An 18875-nucleotide genomic window follows, 5' to 3' on the forward strand; every position below is an offset into this window, starting at 1 on the left:
CACAGGGAAGGACTACAAAGATCATTGAGTGATGACACCAGACAGCTAAATCTTCTCTCCTTCACACCCAAAATTCCATTACTTGACATGAGAAATGAACATTTACACTATGACTAAAGTCCTGTCTGTGTTCATTCCAATACAGCAACAAATTCATCTCGTGGTTAATTAATTTGCACTTAGTTGAAATTCAGTTTCTCTCTGTGGAGAGGCCAGCTGGGGTAACTGTGAGAAAGTGTAAGGCATTGCATGCTTTCCATTTGTGATATACTTCAAACAGATACAATAGAATCACTATGGGAGTGGCAGGTCGGAGGCTAATCATTTCATAGCAAATATCTCAAATGTGTACAGTTGTCTAATTGAGAATGAAAGGCTATACCGAGGTAATACACATTGGAGTAAGAGAAGAGCGAGAAAGTTCAAAATTTTCATATATAGCCAGTGTTTTGAAGTGCAGAACAATCCAATAAATTTGATTACACTTCCACCTGTAGCCATAATTGCATATAAATATTGGCAACTAAAAAGCTCCCAAGATGGCTGCCAATTGCAGGGCTGTGTGGGGGCTCTTATTGAGGGCTCATCTGCTCTCATCTGTTTTCTTTTATTTTTCTTTCTACTTCTGTTCTATTTCTTCGATGTTTTTCTTTTCTTTGATGGTTTAGTCGGCAGCATCGGCACAGCGGCAAGAGTTGGGTGTGCAGGGAGTGACAGCAGCCTCCCAGCAGTCAGAGGAGGCACGAGCAAGGACGTCTCCCAGCACTCGGGGCCAGCAGCAGCAGCAGCAGAATAACTCCTTCAATGACTGGTGGCAGCTGACTCCTCAACATGGAGCCACCAGCAAGGTGACATCTCAGGAGGGCAGCAGAGCCCGAGATGCCCTGGTTGCAGTAGACCCAAAGCAGGGACCCTTGGTGCTGGTTTGGCAGCAGCAGCTTGGTGTGCCTGGAGCGGGAACTCCTGGCAACATCGATGTAGTCCCCTGGTTGTGGTTGTGGTAGGCCTGGAGATAGGACTCCTGATTATCAGCGAGGTGGCAGCAGGAGAGCCAGGAACTTATGGATGCGTGGTGAATGTGTATTCAGTGTGGGACTTGGTGACTGAGAGGGGGTCCAGTGATGAAGAGATGGCATCTAAAGAGTGGTGATTCCGACATTGGTGGATCCAGCACAGGCAGCAAGACTGTGAAGGAGGGGTGCTAGCACAGATGAGCCAATTCAGGACTCATGTTGGAGGCAGCAGAACAAAGACAAACTCACGTTTGGTTATATCTTTTTACTCTTTCTATTTTTAAACTATTTGAAAAGGTGCTGGATTGTGGCAATAGTTGAAGCTTTCCATTGTGTTTAACTGCATTATTCACCGTAAAATTTAAGTGACAAATCATTCAAGTCGAAAAATTTGAGACTAAGCCTAACATACAATTGAAGTGTCAATTTTGTTTTAATTGGAACAGTGTAATTTATTCACAGATTTTTGTAATAGTAACAGTACAATGTTATCCAAACGTATAAAGTCAGAGTCATACAGCACAGAAACAGAGCATTCTATCCAACTCATCCATGCTGACCAGACAACCTAATCTGACCTGCTCCCATTTGCCATATCCCTCTCAACCCTTCCTATCCATATACCCACGTAGATGCCTTTTAAATGTTGCAATTGTACCAGCCTCCAACACTTCCTCTGGCAGCTGGCTCCATACAGACACGAATCTCTGTGTCAAAAGCTACCCCTCAAGTCCCTTTAAAATCTCTCCCTCTGACCTTAAACCTATGGTCTCTATTTTGGATGTCCCCACCCTAGTAAAAAGACCCTGGTTATTTACCCAATCTATGCCCTCATGATTTTATAAATCTCTACAGGGATATCCCTCAGTCTTCAACTCTCCAGGGGAAGAAGCCCCAGCATACTCAGCCTCTCCCTATAACTGAGACTCTCCAGTCCTGGCGACATCCCTGTAAATCCTTTCTGAACTCTTTCAAGTTTAACAATGTCCTTCTTATAGGATGGCAATCAGAACTGTCTACAGTATTCCAAAAGTAATGTCACCAATGTCTTGTACAGCGAAAACATGACATCCCAATTCCTTTTCTCAATGTTCTGACCAATGCAGTAAGCATGCCAAACACCACCTTTAATACCCTGACTACCTGTTATTCCAGTTTCAAGGATTTATGCATCTGCACCCCTAGGTCTCTTTGTTTAGCAACACTTCCCAGGGCCCTACCATTAATTCTACAAGTCCTGCCCTGATTTGTTTCGCCAAAATGCAACATTTTGCAGTTATCTAAATTAAACTCCATCTTCCATTACGCAGTCCATTGGCCTGCCTGATTGAGGTCTCATTGTACTCTGAGGTAATCTTCTTCACTGCCCACTATTCCACCAATTTTGGTGTAATCTGCAAACTTACTAACCACATCTCCTATATTCAGATCCAAATCATTTATATAAATAATGTAAAACAGTGGACCCAGTACTGATTCTCGTGGCACAATGCTGGACACAGGCCTCCAGTCTGAAAAGCAACCCTCCACCACGACACTCTGTCTCCTACCTTCTAGCCAATTTCGTGTCCAATGGGCTAGCTCCCGCGGATCACATGTGATCTAGCCTTAATAGCCAGTCTTCTATGCAGAACCTTGTTGAATGCTTCGCTGAAACCCATGTAAACAATGTAAATCACTTTGCCTTCATCAATCTTCTTTGTTACCTCTTCAAAACTCAATTAAGTTAGTGAGACATAATTTCCCACATACAAAACAGTGTTGACTATTCCTAAGCAGTCACAGGAAAGAGGGAGATTTTTTGATGTTTTGCTTTTCCAGGCTGGGTGGTGCTCTGCTGTATTGGGCTCAAACAAGTCATTGTCACTTGATCAGAGGCAAACAAAACATTGTTGTCAAGCAATTGTCCCTTTGTTCAGAGTCCGCTAGCTCTGTGCCATCTGTTCCAGGAAAAAGGTAATGTTGTACACAATTCACAATGATTTAAACATATGATAAATGTACAGCCATCTCTTTGCTTAATCTCCTTGGTTTAAAGCAGTACCTTCTTCTTCTAATCAGTAGGCCAAAATTAGGCAATAAAAACATGTGGACATTACATGCCTCTAATCTTTGGAAAGATGAAATTTTTGGTATGGTGACAGACAACAGAAAACAAGACAAATCTATTTATTTTTTTGCTCCCCTTATACATGAGTGTCATGCTCCTCAAAAGGTCAGTGCAGACATGTTGGGCTGAATGACTTCTTTCCACACTGTAGAGATTCTATGATTCTATGAAGTAAAGTCTTGAAAAGCTTGTGATAATGTCAGTGTTTTCTTTTCTATGGTAGAATACTTCCCGAATATTTGAATAATTTCTTGTACAAGTACCCCACTGGTTCCTCTACTCCCAACTCATCATCTTGCAGTTAGACTGTATTTACCCCAAAGTCACAGGCCTCAATTGCCGTTTTAAAAGGTTTGATATGGTCAGGAGGGGTCAATGCTAGTTCATTTATTGGCTTCAGTTTCTCAAAGGCTGCTTGGCATTGTGCTGACCAAAGCACTTTGTCCATAACAACTTTGTTAATGGTACAGCTTTTGTGCTGACATTGGTCACAAATTTCCTCTAAGATTTCCTCCAGTCCTAAAAATCTCATGATTTTCATTTCTTTTAGGAACGGGAAATTCTGGTTTGTCCCAGTCCCACAATGGTAAGTTAGCCTTGCTTTTGCAAATCCGCTGTCCGCAAGATTGGTTACTAAGCCAGCTAACGGAAATTACATAAACATTAATTAACTAAATAAATAACATTAAACATCTAATTGCTTTACATATTCTTCCTATGCGTCACTGTACGTTACAACATCATCGAAACAAACCACAGTTTGGTACTTCAATTACACCTTGATTTATAAAGTTTTAGAACATAGCGGAGGATTTTTTAAAAAATGGCATGAGTCAACCGTTCCATAATTAATTTCGTTACAAAGACAGAATTCTCCCTAACCCTTGAAACTAATGGAGTTTACCAGTATTCTTTGATCAGTTTTAAAAAGAAACAAGGCCATGCCAAACTATCTGTACAAGCTTCTAACCGAGGAATTGAGTTTGAACTGGTTTTCGTCACTGCATTTTACTTTCTATAGTTTACGCAAAAATGTAGCTGATCTACCTGGATTAAGACCTAATGCCACCAGTAAACTTCAGGTGCTTTGGCAAGGATCAATTATGTGGTTCCCCAGCATCCACTGGATTTTTTTATTTCCACCTGAACTCGTTTCTCTGGCCTCAACCGACAAAAATGTTGTTTTATCAGCACCAAGTCTCCTAGTCTACTTCATGTCTACTTAACACTGTATATCCCAATGTATCTTTACATATTTCCTGAGTCTTCCAAAGTAACTTTACAAGATCTTCCGAATGTCCATCCTCTAAATATGAAAACAGTTTCAAACTGTCCCAGTAATTGTCTATTGCCAGTCAAATTGTAAGAAGTTCACTTTGTGAGCTGTAAACGTCTCCTTCTACTTCACTCTTACTGTCTTTGTCAATTTCCAATATTCTTACCACCTGCCATACTTGTTACTTTATATCCTCTTCCCTGCGATGATATTGCTTCAACATGTGTAGATGACATGACTAATTCTTCCTCAACCTAATTCTTCCTACAATCAGGAATATCTATTCAATAAGTCACTTTACTTAATTCTCCTTCCAAATTCTAACTGCCTTGTAAATACCACTCCATTTTATTTTTTGAGATTCACCTGAAAAGGCAACAAAAACAATACCTATTAAAATTATTTGTACATGTTTTGTAACCAAACTGTTGATAATACGTTGGAAACATTTAGACAAAGTTACAATGTCGGCCAGATTGTACTTGTTCGTGTCAGTCACTGTGAATGATGTATCAGTGCAGATTTTGAAAATCATGCAGCAAATTTCCCCCAATTCTGAGCATAAATAAGAAATAGAAATGCATACAAATATATTCAAAATTAAGTTATATAAATGCAACAATAATGAGGCACCCAGAGGTCACTGCCAGCAAGACTAGCAAACAAAAATAACATTATAATGAGATAACACGGTGTGAAGCTGGATGAACACAGCAGGCCAAGCAGCATCAGAGGTGCAGGAAAGCTTGACGTTTCGGGTTGAGACCCTTCTTCAGAAATGGGGGAGGGGAAGGGGATTCTTAAATAGGGAGACGAATGGAGGTGAATAGAAGATGGATAAAGGGGAAGATAGGGTGAGAGGAGATGGACAGGTCAAAGAGGTGGGGTTAAAGCCAGTGAAGGTGAATGTAGGTGGCGAGTTAGCGGGGGATAGGTCAGTCCAGGGAGGACAGACAGATCGGGGGGCGGGATAAGGTTAGTGGGTAGGGGATAGGGGTGGGGCTTGAGGTGGGAGGAATGGTTAGGGAGGCGGGGACTAGCTGGGCTAGTTTTGGCATGTGGTCAGGGGAGGGGAGATTTTGAAGCTTGTGAAATCCACACTGATACCCTTTGGCTGCAGAGTTCCCAAGCGAAATATGAGATGCTGTTCCTGCATCTTTTGGATGTTCATTGTGGCAATGCAGGAGGCCCAGGATGGACATGTTGTCCCAGGAGTCGGGGGGGAGGGGGTGGAATTGAAATGGTTCGCGACTGGGAGGTGTAGTTGTTTGTTGCGAACAGAGCGTAGGTGTTCCACAAAGCAGTTCCCCAAGCCTCCGCTTGGTTTCCCCAATATAGAGGAGGCCGCAGTGGGGACAGCAGATACAGTATATAACATTGACAGATGTGCAGGTGAACATCTGTTTGATGTGAAAAGTCTTCCTCGGGCCTGGGATTGGGGTGAGGGGGAGGTGTAGGGGCAGGTGTAGCACTTGCTTCAGTTGCAGGGAAAAGTGCCGGGGGTGGCGGGGCTGGAGGGGAGTGTGCAGCGGACAAGGGAATCACTGAGAGAGTGGTCCCTCTGGAAAGCACATAAGGGTGGGGAGGGAAAAATGTCTTTGGTGGTAGGGTCAGATTGCAGATGGCGGAAATGTTGGACGATGATGCGTTGGATTTGGAGGTTGGTCGGGTGGTACGTGAGGACGAGGGGGTTTCTGTTTTGGTTATTACTACGAATAGGGAGTGTGAGGGATGAGTTGCGGGAAATGCAAGGAGACACGGTCGAGGGCATTTTTGATCACTGTGGATGGGAAGTTGCGGCTTTTGATAAAGGACATCTGGGATGTTCGGGAATGGAATGCCTCATCTTGGGAGCAGATGCAGCAGAAGTGAAGGAATTGGGAATAGGAGATGGCATTTTTACAGGAAGGTAGGTGAGAGGAGGAATATTCCAGGTAGTTGTGCGAGTCGGTAGGTTTAAAATGGATATCAGTTTCCAGGTGGATGCCAGAGAGGTCCAGGAAGGAGAGAGAGGAATCAGAGATAGTCCAGGTAAACTTAAGGTTGGGGTGGCAGGTGTTAGTGAAGTGGATGAACTGTTGGAGCTCCTCATGGGAACATGAGGCAGTGCCGAAACAGTCATCAATGTAATGGAGGAACAGATGGGGGATAGGGCCAGTGTAGCTTTGGAAGAGGGATTGTTCCACATACCCTACATAGAGGTAGGCATAGCTTGGGCTTGGTTAATGAATGTGTTGCAATTGGGACAGATTGCCATGTGATTTTGTTCAGTACTAGCTCATTAATATTAGCAACATTAAATTTCCAAACTGTAAAATAATATGGAACTATTGCAAGGATGGCACGGTGGCTCAGTGGTTAGCACTGCTGCCTCACAGCATCGGGGATTCGGGTTTGATTCCACCCTCGGGTGACTGTCTTTGTGGAGTTTGCACATCCTCCCCATGTCTGCGTGGGTTTCCTCCCACAGTCCAAAGATATGCAGGGTAGTGGATTGGCCATGCTAAATTGCCCGTAGTATCCAAGCCTGTTTAGTTTAGGTGGGTTAGACATGGGGAAATGAAGCAGTAGGGGAATGAGTCGGGGTGGAATGCTATCCAGAGGGGCAGAGTGGACTTGTTGGGCTGAATGGCCTGTTTCCACACTGTAGGGATTCTATGAATACAAGAAGAAATGACTCAGTCCACACCTTTAAGAGGATTGGATGGAGCAAAACAAAAGTGTCTTTTAATGTGGGAGGCCAATAGATCAATGGGGGTTGTCGGATTGAAAATAAGAGCAAGACTGGAAGTTCAATGTCACAGTAGCCGCTTTTTCTTTCCTGCTCCTGAATTTTAAGCAGATTTCCTCTTAGTTTCTGGTTTTATGGCAGCATTAGAAAGAGTCAGATCTGTGTGGCTGGCCTACTGCCATCAAATAGCCTAATCAGAAATCAGAACAAATTATTGAAAATAACACTTGTTAAAGCAGCTGTTGTTTTTCAAGAAGGACCAGGAGGCCAGTGTTTGACAACACAGGAGCTTTATTAGGAAGGTGTTTATTCTCCAGGTAGCAACGTTAGACTGTTATTTCCTGCCCAAAGTGACCAATAAAAATAATGTTCAGCAATCAAATCTTAAAATGAAAGTTTGCCAAAATTCCAAATACACATCATCCCTGCCTGTTTATATCAAAGGTTCCTGCAATGAAAACATCACAATATTTATAATCATCTGCACAACAGTCATTAGGTAAGATGTTCCACAGGATGTTGCTTCCTTTAAGGCTGCCAGTGCAACTCAGCTGTCTGTTTAGAACATAGAACATTGAACCGTACAGCACAGTACAGGCCCTTCAGCCCACAATGTTATGTTGACTTATTATTTCTACTCTAAGATCAAACTACCTTGCATTTCCTACATTTTACTATCCTCCATGTGCCTATCAAAGAGTTGCTTAAATGCCCCTGATGTATCTTACTCCACTACTACTGCCAGCAGCACATTCCACACACCCATCACTCTCTGTGTAACGAACCTACCTCTGACATCTCCCCCATACCTTCCTCCAATCACCTTAAAATTATGCCCCCTTTTAATACTCTGGGAAACATTCTCTGGCTCTCCACTCTATCTATGCCCCTCATCATCTTGTACACCTCTAGCAAGTCACCATCCTTCTTCACTCCAATGAGAAAAGCCCTAGCTCCCTCAACTTTTCTTCATAAGACCTGCCCTCCAATCTAGGCAGCACCCTGGTAAATCTCCTCTACACCCTCTCTAAAGCTTCCACATCCTTCCTTTAATGAGGCGACCAGAACTGAACACAATATTGCAAGTGTGGCCTAACCAGGATTTTGTGGAGCTGCATCATAACCTTGCAGCTCTTAAGCTCAATTCCCGGCAATGAAAGCCAACTCACCATACACCTTCTTTACAACCTGTTCAACCTGAGTGGCAACTTTGAGGAATGTATGGATGTGGACCCCAAGATCTCTCTGTTCTTCCACACTGCCAAGAATCCTGCCATTAACCCTGTATTCTGCATTCAAATTCAACCTTCCAAAATGAATCACTTCACATTTTTCTGGATTGAATTCCATCTGCCACTTCTTTGCCCAGCTCAGAATCCCGTCAATGTCCCGCTGCGACCTATAACAGCCCTCCACACTATCCACAACTCCACCAACCTTTATGTTATCAGCAAACTTACTAACCCACCCTTCCACTTCCTCATCCAAGTCATTTATAATGATCACAAAGAGCAGAAGTCCCAGAACAGAACCCTGCGGAACACCACCGGTCACCAAGCTCCAGGCTAAATACTTACCATCTACTATCATCCTCTGTCTTCTATTGGACAGCCATTTTTATGTCAGACTGCCAAATTTCCCTGAATCCCATGCCTCCTTACTTTCTGAAAGAGCCTATGATGGGGAACCTTATCCAATGCCTTGCTGAAATCCATATACACCAGATCCACTGCTCTACCTTCATAAATGTGTTTTGTCAAATCTTAAAGAATCCAATAGGGCCCCTCACAAAGTCATGCTGACTATTTCTAATCAAACTGTGCTTTTCCAAATAATCATAAATACTACCTCTTAGAATCATCTCCAATAATTTGCCCACCATGGAAGTAAAACTGACTGGTCTGTAATTCCCAGGATTATCCCTATTCCCTTTCTTGAACAAGGGAATAACATTTGCCACACTCCAACCATCTGGTATTATTCCAGTTGACAGTGAGGATGCAAAGATCATAGCCAAAAGCACAGCTATCTCTTCCCTCACTTACTGTACAAACATTGGGTATATCCCGTCTGGCCCAGGGGACTTATCTATCCTCAAGTTTTTCAAACTTTCCAGCACATCCTCCTTCCTAACATCAACCTGCTCAAGCATAATAGCCTGTTTAACACTGTCCTCACAAACTACAAGGTCCCTCTCACTGGTCAATACTGAAGCAAAGTATTTATTAAGGATCTCCCCTACCTCCTCTGATTCCATGCACAAGTTTACTCCACTATCCCTGATTGGCCCTACCCTCACTCTGGCCATCGTCTTGTTCCTCACATAAGTATAGAATGCCTTGGGGTTTACTTTAATCTTTGTAAAGGCTTTTTCATACAGCCTTCTAGCTCTTCTAAGTCCATTCTTCAGTTCTTTCCCGGCTACCTTGTAACCCTCCAGAGCCCTGTCCAATCCTTGCTTCCTCAACCTTAAGTAAGATTCCTTCTTCCTCTTGACTAACTGTTCCACATGTCTTGTCATCCAAGGTTCCTTCACCTTACCATCCCTTCCTTGCCTCAGTGGGACGAGCCTATCCCGCAGTCATAGCAAGTGCTCCCTAAATAACCTCCACATTTCCATCATGCATTTCCCGAAGAACATTTGTTCCTAATTTATGCTCTGCAGTCCTTGCCCAATAGCATTGTAATTTTGCCTCCCCCAAATAAATACTTTCCCATACCATCTGCTCGTATCCCTCTCCATGACTATAGTAAAGGTCAAGGAGTTGTGATCACTATCACCGAAACAGTTTCCCACTGAGAGATTTGACACTTGGTCTGGTTCATTACCAAGCACGAAATCCAATATGGCCTCCCCGCTAGTCGGTCTATCCACATATTAAATTAGAAATCCTTCTTGGACACATCTGACAAAATCTGCTTCATCCAAACTATTTGCACTTAGGAGGTTCATAGAACATAGAACATTACAGCACAGTACAGGCCCTTCGGCCCTCGATGTTGTGCCGACCTGTCATACCGATCTGAAGCCCATCTAACCTACACTATTCCATGTCCTGTCGATATTAGGGAAGTTGAAGTCACGCATGACAACAACCCTATTACTTCTGCACCTTTCCAAAATTGGCCTCCCAATCTGTTCCTCAGTGTCTCTATTGCTATTGGGGGGGTCTATAGAAAACTCCCAATAAAGTGACAGCTCCTTTCCTGTTTCTGACTTCCACCCACACTGACTCAGTGGACAAACCCTCCTTGACGACCAGCCTTTCTGCAGCTGTGATACCATCCCTGATTAGCAATGCCACTCCCCCATCTCTTTTACCTTCTTCCTTATTTCTTTTGAAACATCTAAACCCCAGAACATCCAACAACCATTCCTGCCCCTGCATTATCCAAGTCTCTGTAATGACCACAACATCATATCTCTCAGTACTGATCAATGCTTTAAGTTTATCACCCTTATTCTGACACTTCATGCATTAAAATAGACATGCTTCAACCCGTTACACTGACTGTAACTTTGCCCTATCAACTGTTTATCCTTCCTCACAGACTCTCTGCATGCTGTATCTGCCTGTACACCAGCTACCCCATCCTCTGATCCATAGCTCCAGATTCCATCCCCCTGCCAAACTAGTTTAAACCCTTCCAAAGAGGTCTAGCAAACTTCCCACCCAGGATATTGGTGCCCCTCCACTTCAGATGCAACCCGTCCCTCTTGCACAGGTCCCACCTTCCCCAGAAGGTATCCCAATGATCCACTATCTGAACCCCTCCCTCTGTAGCCACATGTTCAGCTGCACTCATTCTCTATTCCTAGCCTCATTAGCCAGTGGCACCAGTAGTAATCCTGAGATTACTACTATGCTCGTCTTGCCTTTTAGCTTCCAACCTAACTCCTTATAGTCACTCTTCAGACCCTCATCCCTTTTCCTGGTTATGACATTGGTAGCAATGTGTACCACGACTTCTGGCTGCTCACCCTCCCCCTTAAGAATCATGTAGACTCAATCCGAAACATTACTTTTTTCATTGACTTTAACCTCTGCTGTTTTAGGGGTGCTTTGAACATCATCTGTCCTTGTCTTTTCCTGAGATGACTGAATGTTCAGAGGTTCACACATTGTCACAGCATTCTCTATTAAGGTACTGCTTCCCTCAAATGTTCTAGTTACTGCTCTGTCCTCAGTATATCCAGGTTTCCACCGTTGTTTGTGGATCTTCAATTAATGTGGTCACTGGCACATTTATTCTGGTTGCCAGGAGTTGATCAGCAATATCATCTCCATACTGCATCATTTCTCATCTGTACAGTGCAGGACAGGAGTCCAGTCTGTGCTACAATAATGGCCAGTACCCACTTCTTGCCAGTGGTGTAATTCCATACTAACTCTTCTTGATCTTTTTGGAAAAAGCAGCATTTGACCTTGTTCTCTCATTAGAAAACCTGATTCTGTTGTTTCCTGTCAACAACATTTTTTTTTTGTTTTGTCATTCATGGATAGTGACGAAGGATGTTGTAGGTTGCAGAGAGACATAGATAAGCTGCAGAGCTGGGCTGAGAGGTGGCAAATGGAGGTTAATGCGGACAAGTGTGAGGTGATGCACTTTGGTAGAAGTAACCCGAAGGCAAAGTACTGAGCTAATGGTAAGATTCTTGGTGGTGTAGATGAGCAGAGAGATCTCGGTGTCCATGTACACAGATCCTTGAAAGTTGCCACCCAGGTTGACAGGGCTGTTAAGAAGGCATACAGTGTTTTAGCTTTTATTAACAGAGGGATCGAGTTCCGGAACCAGGAGGTTATGCTGCAACTATACAAAACTCTGGTGCGGCCGCACTTGGAGTATTGCGTACAGTTCTGGTCACCGCATTGTAAGAAGAATGCGGAAGCTTTGGAAAGGGTGCAGAGGAGATTTACTAGTATGTTGCCTGGTATGGAGGGAAGGTCTTACGAGGAAAGGCTGAGGGACTTGAGACTGTTTTCGTTAGAGAGATGAAGGTTGAGAGGTGACTTAATTGAGACATATAAAATAGTCAGAGGGTTAGATAAGGTGGATAGGGAGAGCCTTTTTCCTAGGATGGAGACGGCGAGCACGAGAGGGCACAGCTTTAAATTGAGGGGTGAAAGATATAGGACAGCTGTCAGAGGTGGTTTCTTTACTCAGAGAGTAGTAAGGGAATGGAATGCTTTGCCTGCAACGGTAGTAGATTCGCCAACTTTAGGTACATTTAAGTCGTCATTGGATAAGCATATGGACGTACATGGAATAGTGTAGGTTATATGGGCTTCAGAGCAGTATGACAGGTTGGCACAACATCGAAGGCCGAAGGGCCTGTACTGTGCTGTAATGTTCTACGTTCTATTCAACAAACGGACACTTTACCATGACCAATGCTGGAGAACATTGAGTAGGCTGTATTATGTTTGCAAAATTTGACTCCGTCTTTTGGATGGGATGGCTGGGATAGTAATAGAGGCATGACAGAGGAGCAGTAAGAGGAGACCATTCTTGGAAATTGAACAGTTAAAATGTGCAATATTGCAACCTGTATAAAGTCCTGCATCAGTATTTGATAAAGAAATTTAAACACATAAGTGTCATTTAACTGCAAAATGGCAGCACCATATTTCTGACCACAGATTATGATGCCAGATGATGCTACTTTCAACAAAGTGCAGCTACAATTGAGTATCAACATTGGTAACCAGATCTCCAAAACAAGTATAAAAGTAATGTGACGTGCCCAATTGTTTTTCAGTCTGACAAATTTACAAACTCCAGTATATCACCATTATTAAAAGAACATTCCAATAAAAGCCAACATCCCATCTGAAACTTTTCAGGAATACCTGATGATGACTTCATGTGATCCATACTGTTCTTCTAACGATATATGATAGCAGGAATCAGGTGGGTAGAGCTGCGACAAGCGCTTGATCAAAGAAATATGGAGGTTTCGTTCCCGAGCAAATTCACTGTAAATGACAGGGTTGAGCTGGAAGACAAAATGAAGAGTTAGTTTACAAATTTACATAAAACCTTTTGTATTGACATTTCAAATTAAAATTGTAATGTACAGATTTTTTTGTACTGCAATCAACATGCCCAAAGGTTCAAAGGCAAGTGAACCAAACTAATCAAAAAAGTTCTAGGCTTAATTCCCTGGTATGTAGAAAGTTAGCCAATCTAAGACATGAAAATCAACCAATAGTAACCTTTACTTAAGGAAGAGAGCTAAATAAACAAAAGCTCCTTTACCTCATCCTTTCTAAGTTTTGTGCCACTACAACATCTAGATACTGACAAAGACAAGAAGCTTTTAATAAGTTCACTCAAAAAATGGCCACCCAGCACAGATCAAACACTTTATGGAAGTGAGTGTAGAAAACTGACAATACAATGTGTGTCAATTTGACCAAGTCTCACAAAACCTAAGTCATACACCACAGAATCAATATAACATCTTTATTCACCAGTTTAACCAAGGTTTTAGAGGTTGTGAAGTAGATTGAGAACTTAAATTTGATACAAGACAAACTGATACTATGAGGTTGTTGACTTGCTGGCCTAACTGGCTTGTTCTCGTTCAGAGTTTTGTCACCATGCTAGGTGACATCATCAGTGGAACCTCCAGTGAAGTGATGTTGTTCTACTCTGCTTGCAATTTGTACTGTTTGATCCATTTTGGTGAGTAGTGTCATTTCCAGTTTGATTTCTATGGGTTTGTATATAGGGTCCAATTCTTTGTGTTTGTTGATTGCATTACGGATGGAGAACCAAGCCTCTAGGAATTCCCGTGTGTGTCTATGTTTGGCTTGGGTTGCTGTGGATACCTAGTCCCAGTTAAACTGATGGCCTACATTGTCTGAGTATACTGATATTCAGGAGAGTTCGTTGTGTCGTTTTGCTGCTAGTTGATCTAGTTTCCTTCCTGCCTGTCGAATGTAATGTTTGTGGCAGTCGCTGTATGCTATTTTGTAAACCATGTTGGTTCTGCATGTTGTGAGAATGGAGTCTTTAATCCTTGTGAGAATTTGTCATAGAGTGGCTGTAGGCTTGAGGGCCAGTATGGGTTGCTTTTCTGTATACTGAGGTTTGGAACTTTCCATTGGTCATACGTTCAACTTTGACATCCAGAAACAGAAGTTGATTGTTGTTTTCTTCTTTCCTTGTGAATTTAATCCCTGCAAATACACTGTTGGTGAAGTGGTGGGTCTCTTCTAATTTGTTGTGTTTAATAATGACAAATGTGTCATCTATATACCGGATCCACAGTTTAGGTTGAATGCGGGGGAGGGTGGTGTGTTCTAGTCTTTGCATGACTGCTTTTGTAATGAGTCCTGAGATGGGTGACCCCGATGATTTACCATTGTTACCTGGACTGATCTATCCCCTCCCTAACTCCCCACCTATACTCACCTTTACTGGCTCCATCCCTGCCTCTTTGGCCTGTCTGTCTTCTCTCCACCTATCTTCTCCTTTATCCATCTTCTATCCGCCTCCCCGTCTCTCCCTATTTATTTCAGAATCCTCTTCCCATCCCCCATTTCTGAAGCAGGGTCTAGGCCTGAAACGTCTGATGCTGCTTAGCCTGCTGTGCTCATCCAGCTCTACACCTTGCTATCGCAGTATTTCATATCCCTTCCTCATGATCTAATTGAGGAGATATGTTAGAAATATTTTGCTACATTATAAAGAAAAGAAATCCGCATATAAAGAAAATGTTCAAGTGATTAATAAATAAACTTTGATACATTTTTCTTCTTTTTAAGCCATTACAAAGGAATAAATGATAAACATTTCTATGCTTGTCTTGACCAAAGTTTTCTTTAGGTTGATTGACAGTAAAGAGGGAAAGGAGAAACTCACCTGGAATCCCAAGCCAGTCCTAACAAAAGTTTTCATTTCAGTAACTGGAAACAGCGCATAGTTACACACTAAAATAAACGTCTCTTCCCATTGTACTGAACAATGGTAATAAAATCCTATTATAATAATATTCGATATCTTCGAGCTTCAGTGTGCTATTTGCAAATCGCCTCAAAGAATGCTTTATATAACCAAATGCTACAGATTAGAAGTTGGTAGGATCTGGGAAGGAGATGTTCCCATAGCCACTAGTCAACTGTTAGACAGGAGGTAGGATTTAGTAGATTGAGCCAGTCTGTTTCAGCTTTTCTCCTCCATTAATAGATTTGGGCTGCTCCCGATCTTCTCAGGAAAAGAGAACAGCCTATCACACCTGACAGCAAGAGTCCCAAATGTCCTCAGATGGCAGACAACCCTAGTGTACCTCAGAGGTAAACGAAGCCCAGTGCTTTCAGATGAAAATAATCTCTCAAACCTCTGAATAAACAGTAACAGAATGATCTGCATTTGTAATTAGAATTAGTTCTGTATCTTCTGCCAAATAATTTATAAGAAATGAGTGATGGGGCTAATCCAAATATAGAGAATAATCACCTGGAGGAAAATTGGCCCACAACAATAAAAAGTATGTGCATGTTATTACAATCTAACAAGCTTGGGACTGTTGTCTGCTGTTAGATTTCCAGCTGTCTCACACTGTATTCCTTATGCTGAACAAAAGGAGTGCTTCACTAGATATTTCATGTAATTCTGTTAGCGAAATCAGCTCAGTTTAGTGGAAGTTTTGAACACTTCAAACATTACTATTTACTTTGAAAGGCGTGCATTGACTGTAATTTTTATATTTCCTTTTACATTTATTTGAATGGGAACTTAAATTTCAGTATGACACTATAAAGAAACACTATTCTTTTACGCCATGGGAGGTGCAACCAAAACAAAGAGTTAAAAGCCATAGCTTATGGTGCATTTTAAATTCAATAAAATGTGGAATTAATAACTAGGCCAATGTCAATCCAGTGTTATTTTTGATTGTTATAAAAAACCATCTAATTCTCTGATATCCTTTTAGGGAAGGAATTCTGTTATCCTTACCGGGTCTGGCCTATGTAGGGCTCCAGACCCACAGCAATGTGGTCGACTTTTAACTACTTCCAAAATGGCCTCTGAAGTCACTGATTTGTATTTAAACCACTACAATTCCAAAAGAAAGGAATGAAAGCTGATGAAACCCAGCATCAAAGGCCATCACCAAGAATGGCAGATCTGGCCAGTCCTAATATAGCTGCTAGACTGGGTCTGGGGAAAGTAGTGAGGGAACTAACATTAAAAAATGAGCCAAAGAATAACCACCTTGTAGCTCTTATAAAATCCTCCAGTTACAACAGTACACATTTCTTCAGGCAGTTTAATTGAGTTTTGGATATAATAGAACCCAGCACAGAACAAACAAAATCATCAACTTTACCTTAAGTGTCTCTACACCTGATCATAGACATTCCTGAACTACATATTAAAACATATAAATCAGGTTAAACACTTTAGTAGAAGGGGTAAAAGATTTTTTAAAATGTACAGTAAATATTATCGAAAAAAGTATCTTAGGTAACTCATTTGAGATTTATCTAGCTGTTCTTTAATGTTTATGACAAGGGGAAAGTTGGGGAGGGGTGCTGCGTAAGGGCTTTGGACCCAAGAGCAGCCTTGTATTTCTATCATTACCATAATCAGCACATTTAATGTTAATGTTCAAGGACTAATGTCACTTCACCTCAGCCTGAAGGTAGTTCTTGATTTTGCTTTCTCCTCAACCAGTGAATTTTGACCCAAAATCTTAGTGTGGCATCAAACCACACATAGAAGAGTAATGCAACTGAATGTTAAGAGGCTACGCTTAGATTCTCTTGTTGGAGATGGTCATTGTCTGACAATGTGTGGCATGAATGTTACCTCCAACTTGTCATCCCAAGTTAGATGCTGTCCAGGTCTTGCTTGCATACAGATAAGAATTAGTTCAGTACCTGAAGAGCTGTGAATGATGCTGAGCATTGTACAATCATCAGCAGATATCTGCACTTCTGACCTCAGAGAAGACAGAGGGAATGCTATTGATGGAGCAATGGTAGATGGTTGGGGCTTGGCCACTGCTCTGTGGAACTCATACAGTGATCACAAGATTGAAGAGGTACAGGTGAAATGCTGCTTCACCTGGAAAGATTGTTTAGGCCCTTGGATGGCGAGCAGGGAGGAGGTGATTAGGCAGGTGTTGCACCTTTTGCGGTTACACGGCAAGGTGCCATGGAAAGGAGGGGCCGTGGTGGCAGTTGTGGTACGGACTAGGGTATCCAAGAGGGAATGATCCCATGCGAAATGCAAATTGGGGAGTGAAGGGAAGATGTGTTCAATGGTAGTATTCTGCTGAAGTTGTCTGAAATGGCAGAGAATGATCACTTGTTGCAAGTGACGGAAGGGGGCAAGGGCAGAAGCATGGGTGATAGGTTGGATGTGGTTGTTGGCCCTTGGATTTCACCTGTACCTCCTCCATTCTTGTGTGCTGTATTCACTGCACCCAGTGTGGCCTACTCTACATTAGAGAAACCAAACACAGACTGGAGGTGCCCACTTTGTGGAAAACCTCCAGTCTGTGCACAAGCATGAACCACAACCTTCCCATAACTGGTCATTTTAACACAGCATCCTACTCACATGCCCAAATGTCTGTCCTTGGCATGCTGTAGTGTTCTAGTGAATTCCAGCACACGCTGGAGGAACATCTCATCTTCAGACTAGGCACCTTACAGCCTTTTGAACTTAATATTGAGTTCAAATTGTGAACTAACTCCCAATTCTTCCCCTTCATTTAGCTTGTTATATTCTGTTATCATGTCCTCTCTGCCCTGCCACCACCACTCCCACCCCCACACCACCACCCCCCACCTCCCACCCCACCGTCCCAGTAGGACTGTCTGTTCTTTCAAATCTGGCAGGAGACACACCATTGTTCTGCCATTCTTAGATCTCTTTAAGTGAACTATCAACACTTTTTCTCCACCAGCACCCTACACCCACTACCCCTACACACCCCTCCCCAACTACAGCATAATGCTGTCCCTCCACACTTGACTTCAGCTCTCAAGAAGAGTCATCTAAACTCGCAACGTCAGCTTGCTCTCTCTCCATGGCTGCTGTCTGACCCACTGTGCTTTCCAGCATTTATTGCTTTCATTACAGTTTCCAGCATCTGCAGTAATTTGCTCATTCAGTGAAGTGTTTGGACCTTGGATCATTAACTGCTAACAATCGCAAACATCTTCCCATGTGTCAAATATGACTCCAACCAGCAGAGAATTTTCCCTTTTAATTCACACTGTTTCCAGTTTTGTTAGGGCTCCTTGATTCCATATGCAATCAAATGCTGCCTTGACATCAAGGGCAGTCATTCTCATTTCACCTCTAGGGTTCAGTTTTTGTCCACAGTTTTTGTCCACAATTGGATCAAAGCTGTAATAAGATTGAGAGTCAAGCTGCCCTGGTGAAATACAAAATGAGTGTCAGTGTGCAGGCTATTCCTTGGCAAGTGTTGAGTGACAGCACTATCAATGACACCATCCATCATTTATTTTCCTGATGATTGAGAGTAGACTAATAGATAATTGGCTGGATTTTTATACAATGGAAAAACCTGGGCAATTGTCCATTTTGGTGGGTGAATGTCATTGTTATTGCAATACTGAAACAGCTTGGCCAGTAGTGCAGATAGTTTTGGAGCACATGTTTTCACTACTAATACTGGAATATTGTCAGGAACCATAACCTTTGCAGTCTACAGTGCCTTCAGCTGTTTCTTGATATCACATGGAGTGAATCAAACTG

General features: G+C 42.4%; 1 protein-coding gene across 2 annotated transcripts in view; it reads right to left on the reverse strand.

Annotated features, from left to right (window-relative positions):
• The window catches only part of LOC125462423 (probable helicase with zinc finger domain), a 367554-nt gene that overhangs the window by 202215 nt on the left and 146464 nt on the right, over positions 1–18875 (reverse strand). For both annotated transcript variants that reach the window (XM_059653989.1, XM_059653987.1), the window contains exon 18: positions 12983–13128. In XM_059653989.1, coding sequence (XP_059509972.1) covers positions 12983–13128 — 146 coding nt within the window. The remainder of the gene's footprint in view (positions 1–12982; positions 13129–18875) is intronic.

The sequence above is a fragment of the Stegostoma tigrinum genome, chromosome 23, assembly GCF_030684315.1.
Source record: "Stegostoma tigrinum isolate sSteTig4 chromosome 23, sSteTig4.hap1, whole genome shotgun sequence".
Taxonomy (NCBI): domain Eukaryota; kingdom Metazoa; phylum Chordata; class Chondrichthyes; order Orectolobiformes; family Stegostomatidae; genus Stegostoma; species Stegostoma tigrinum.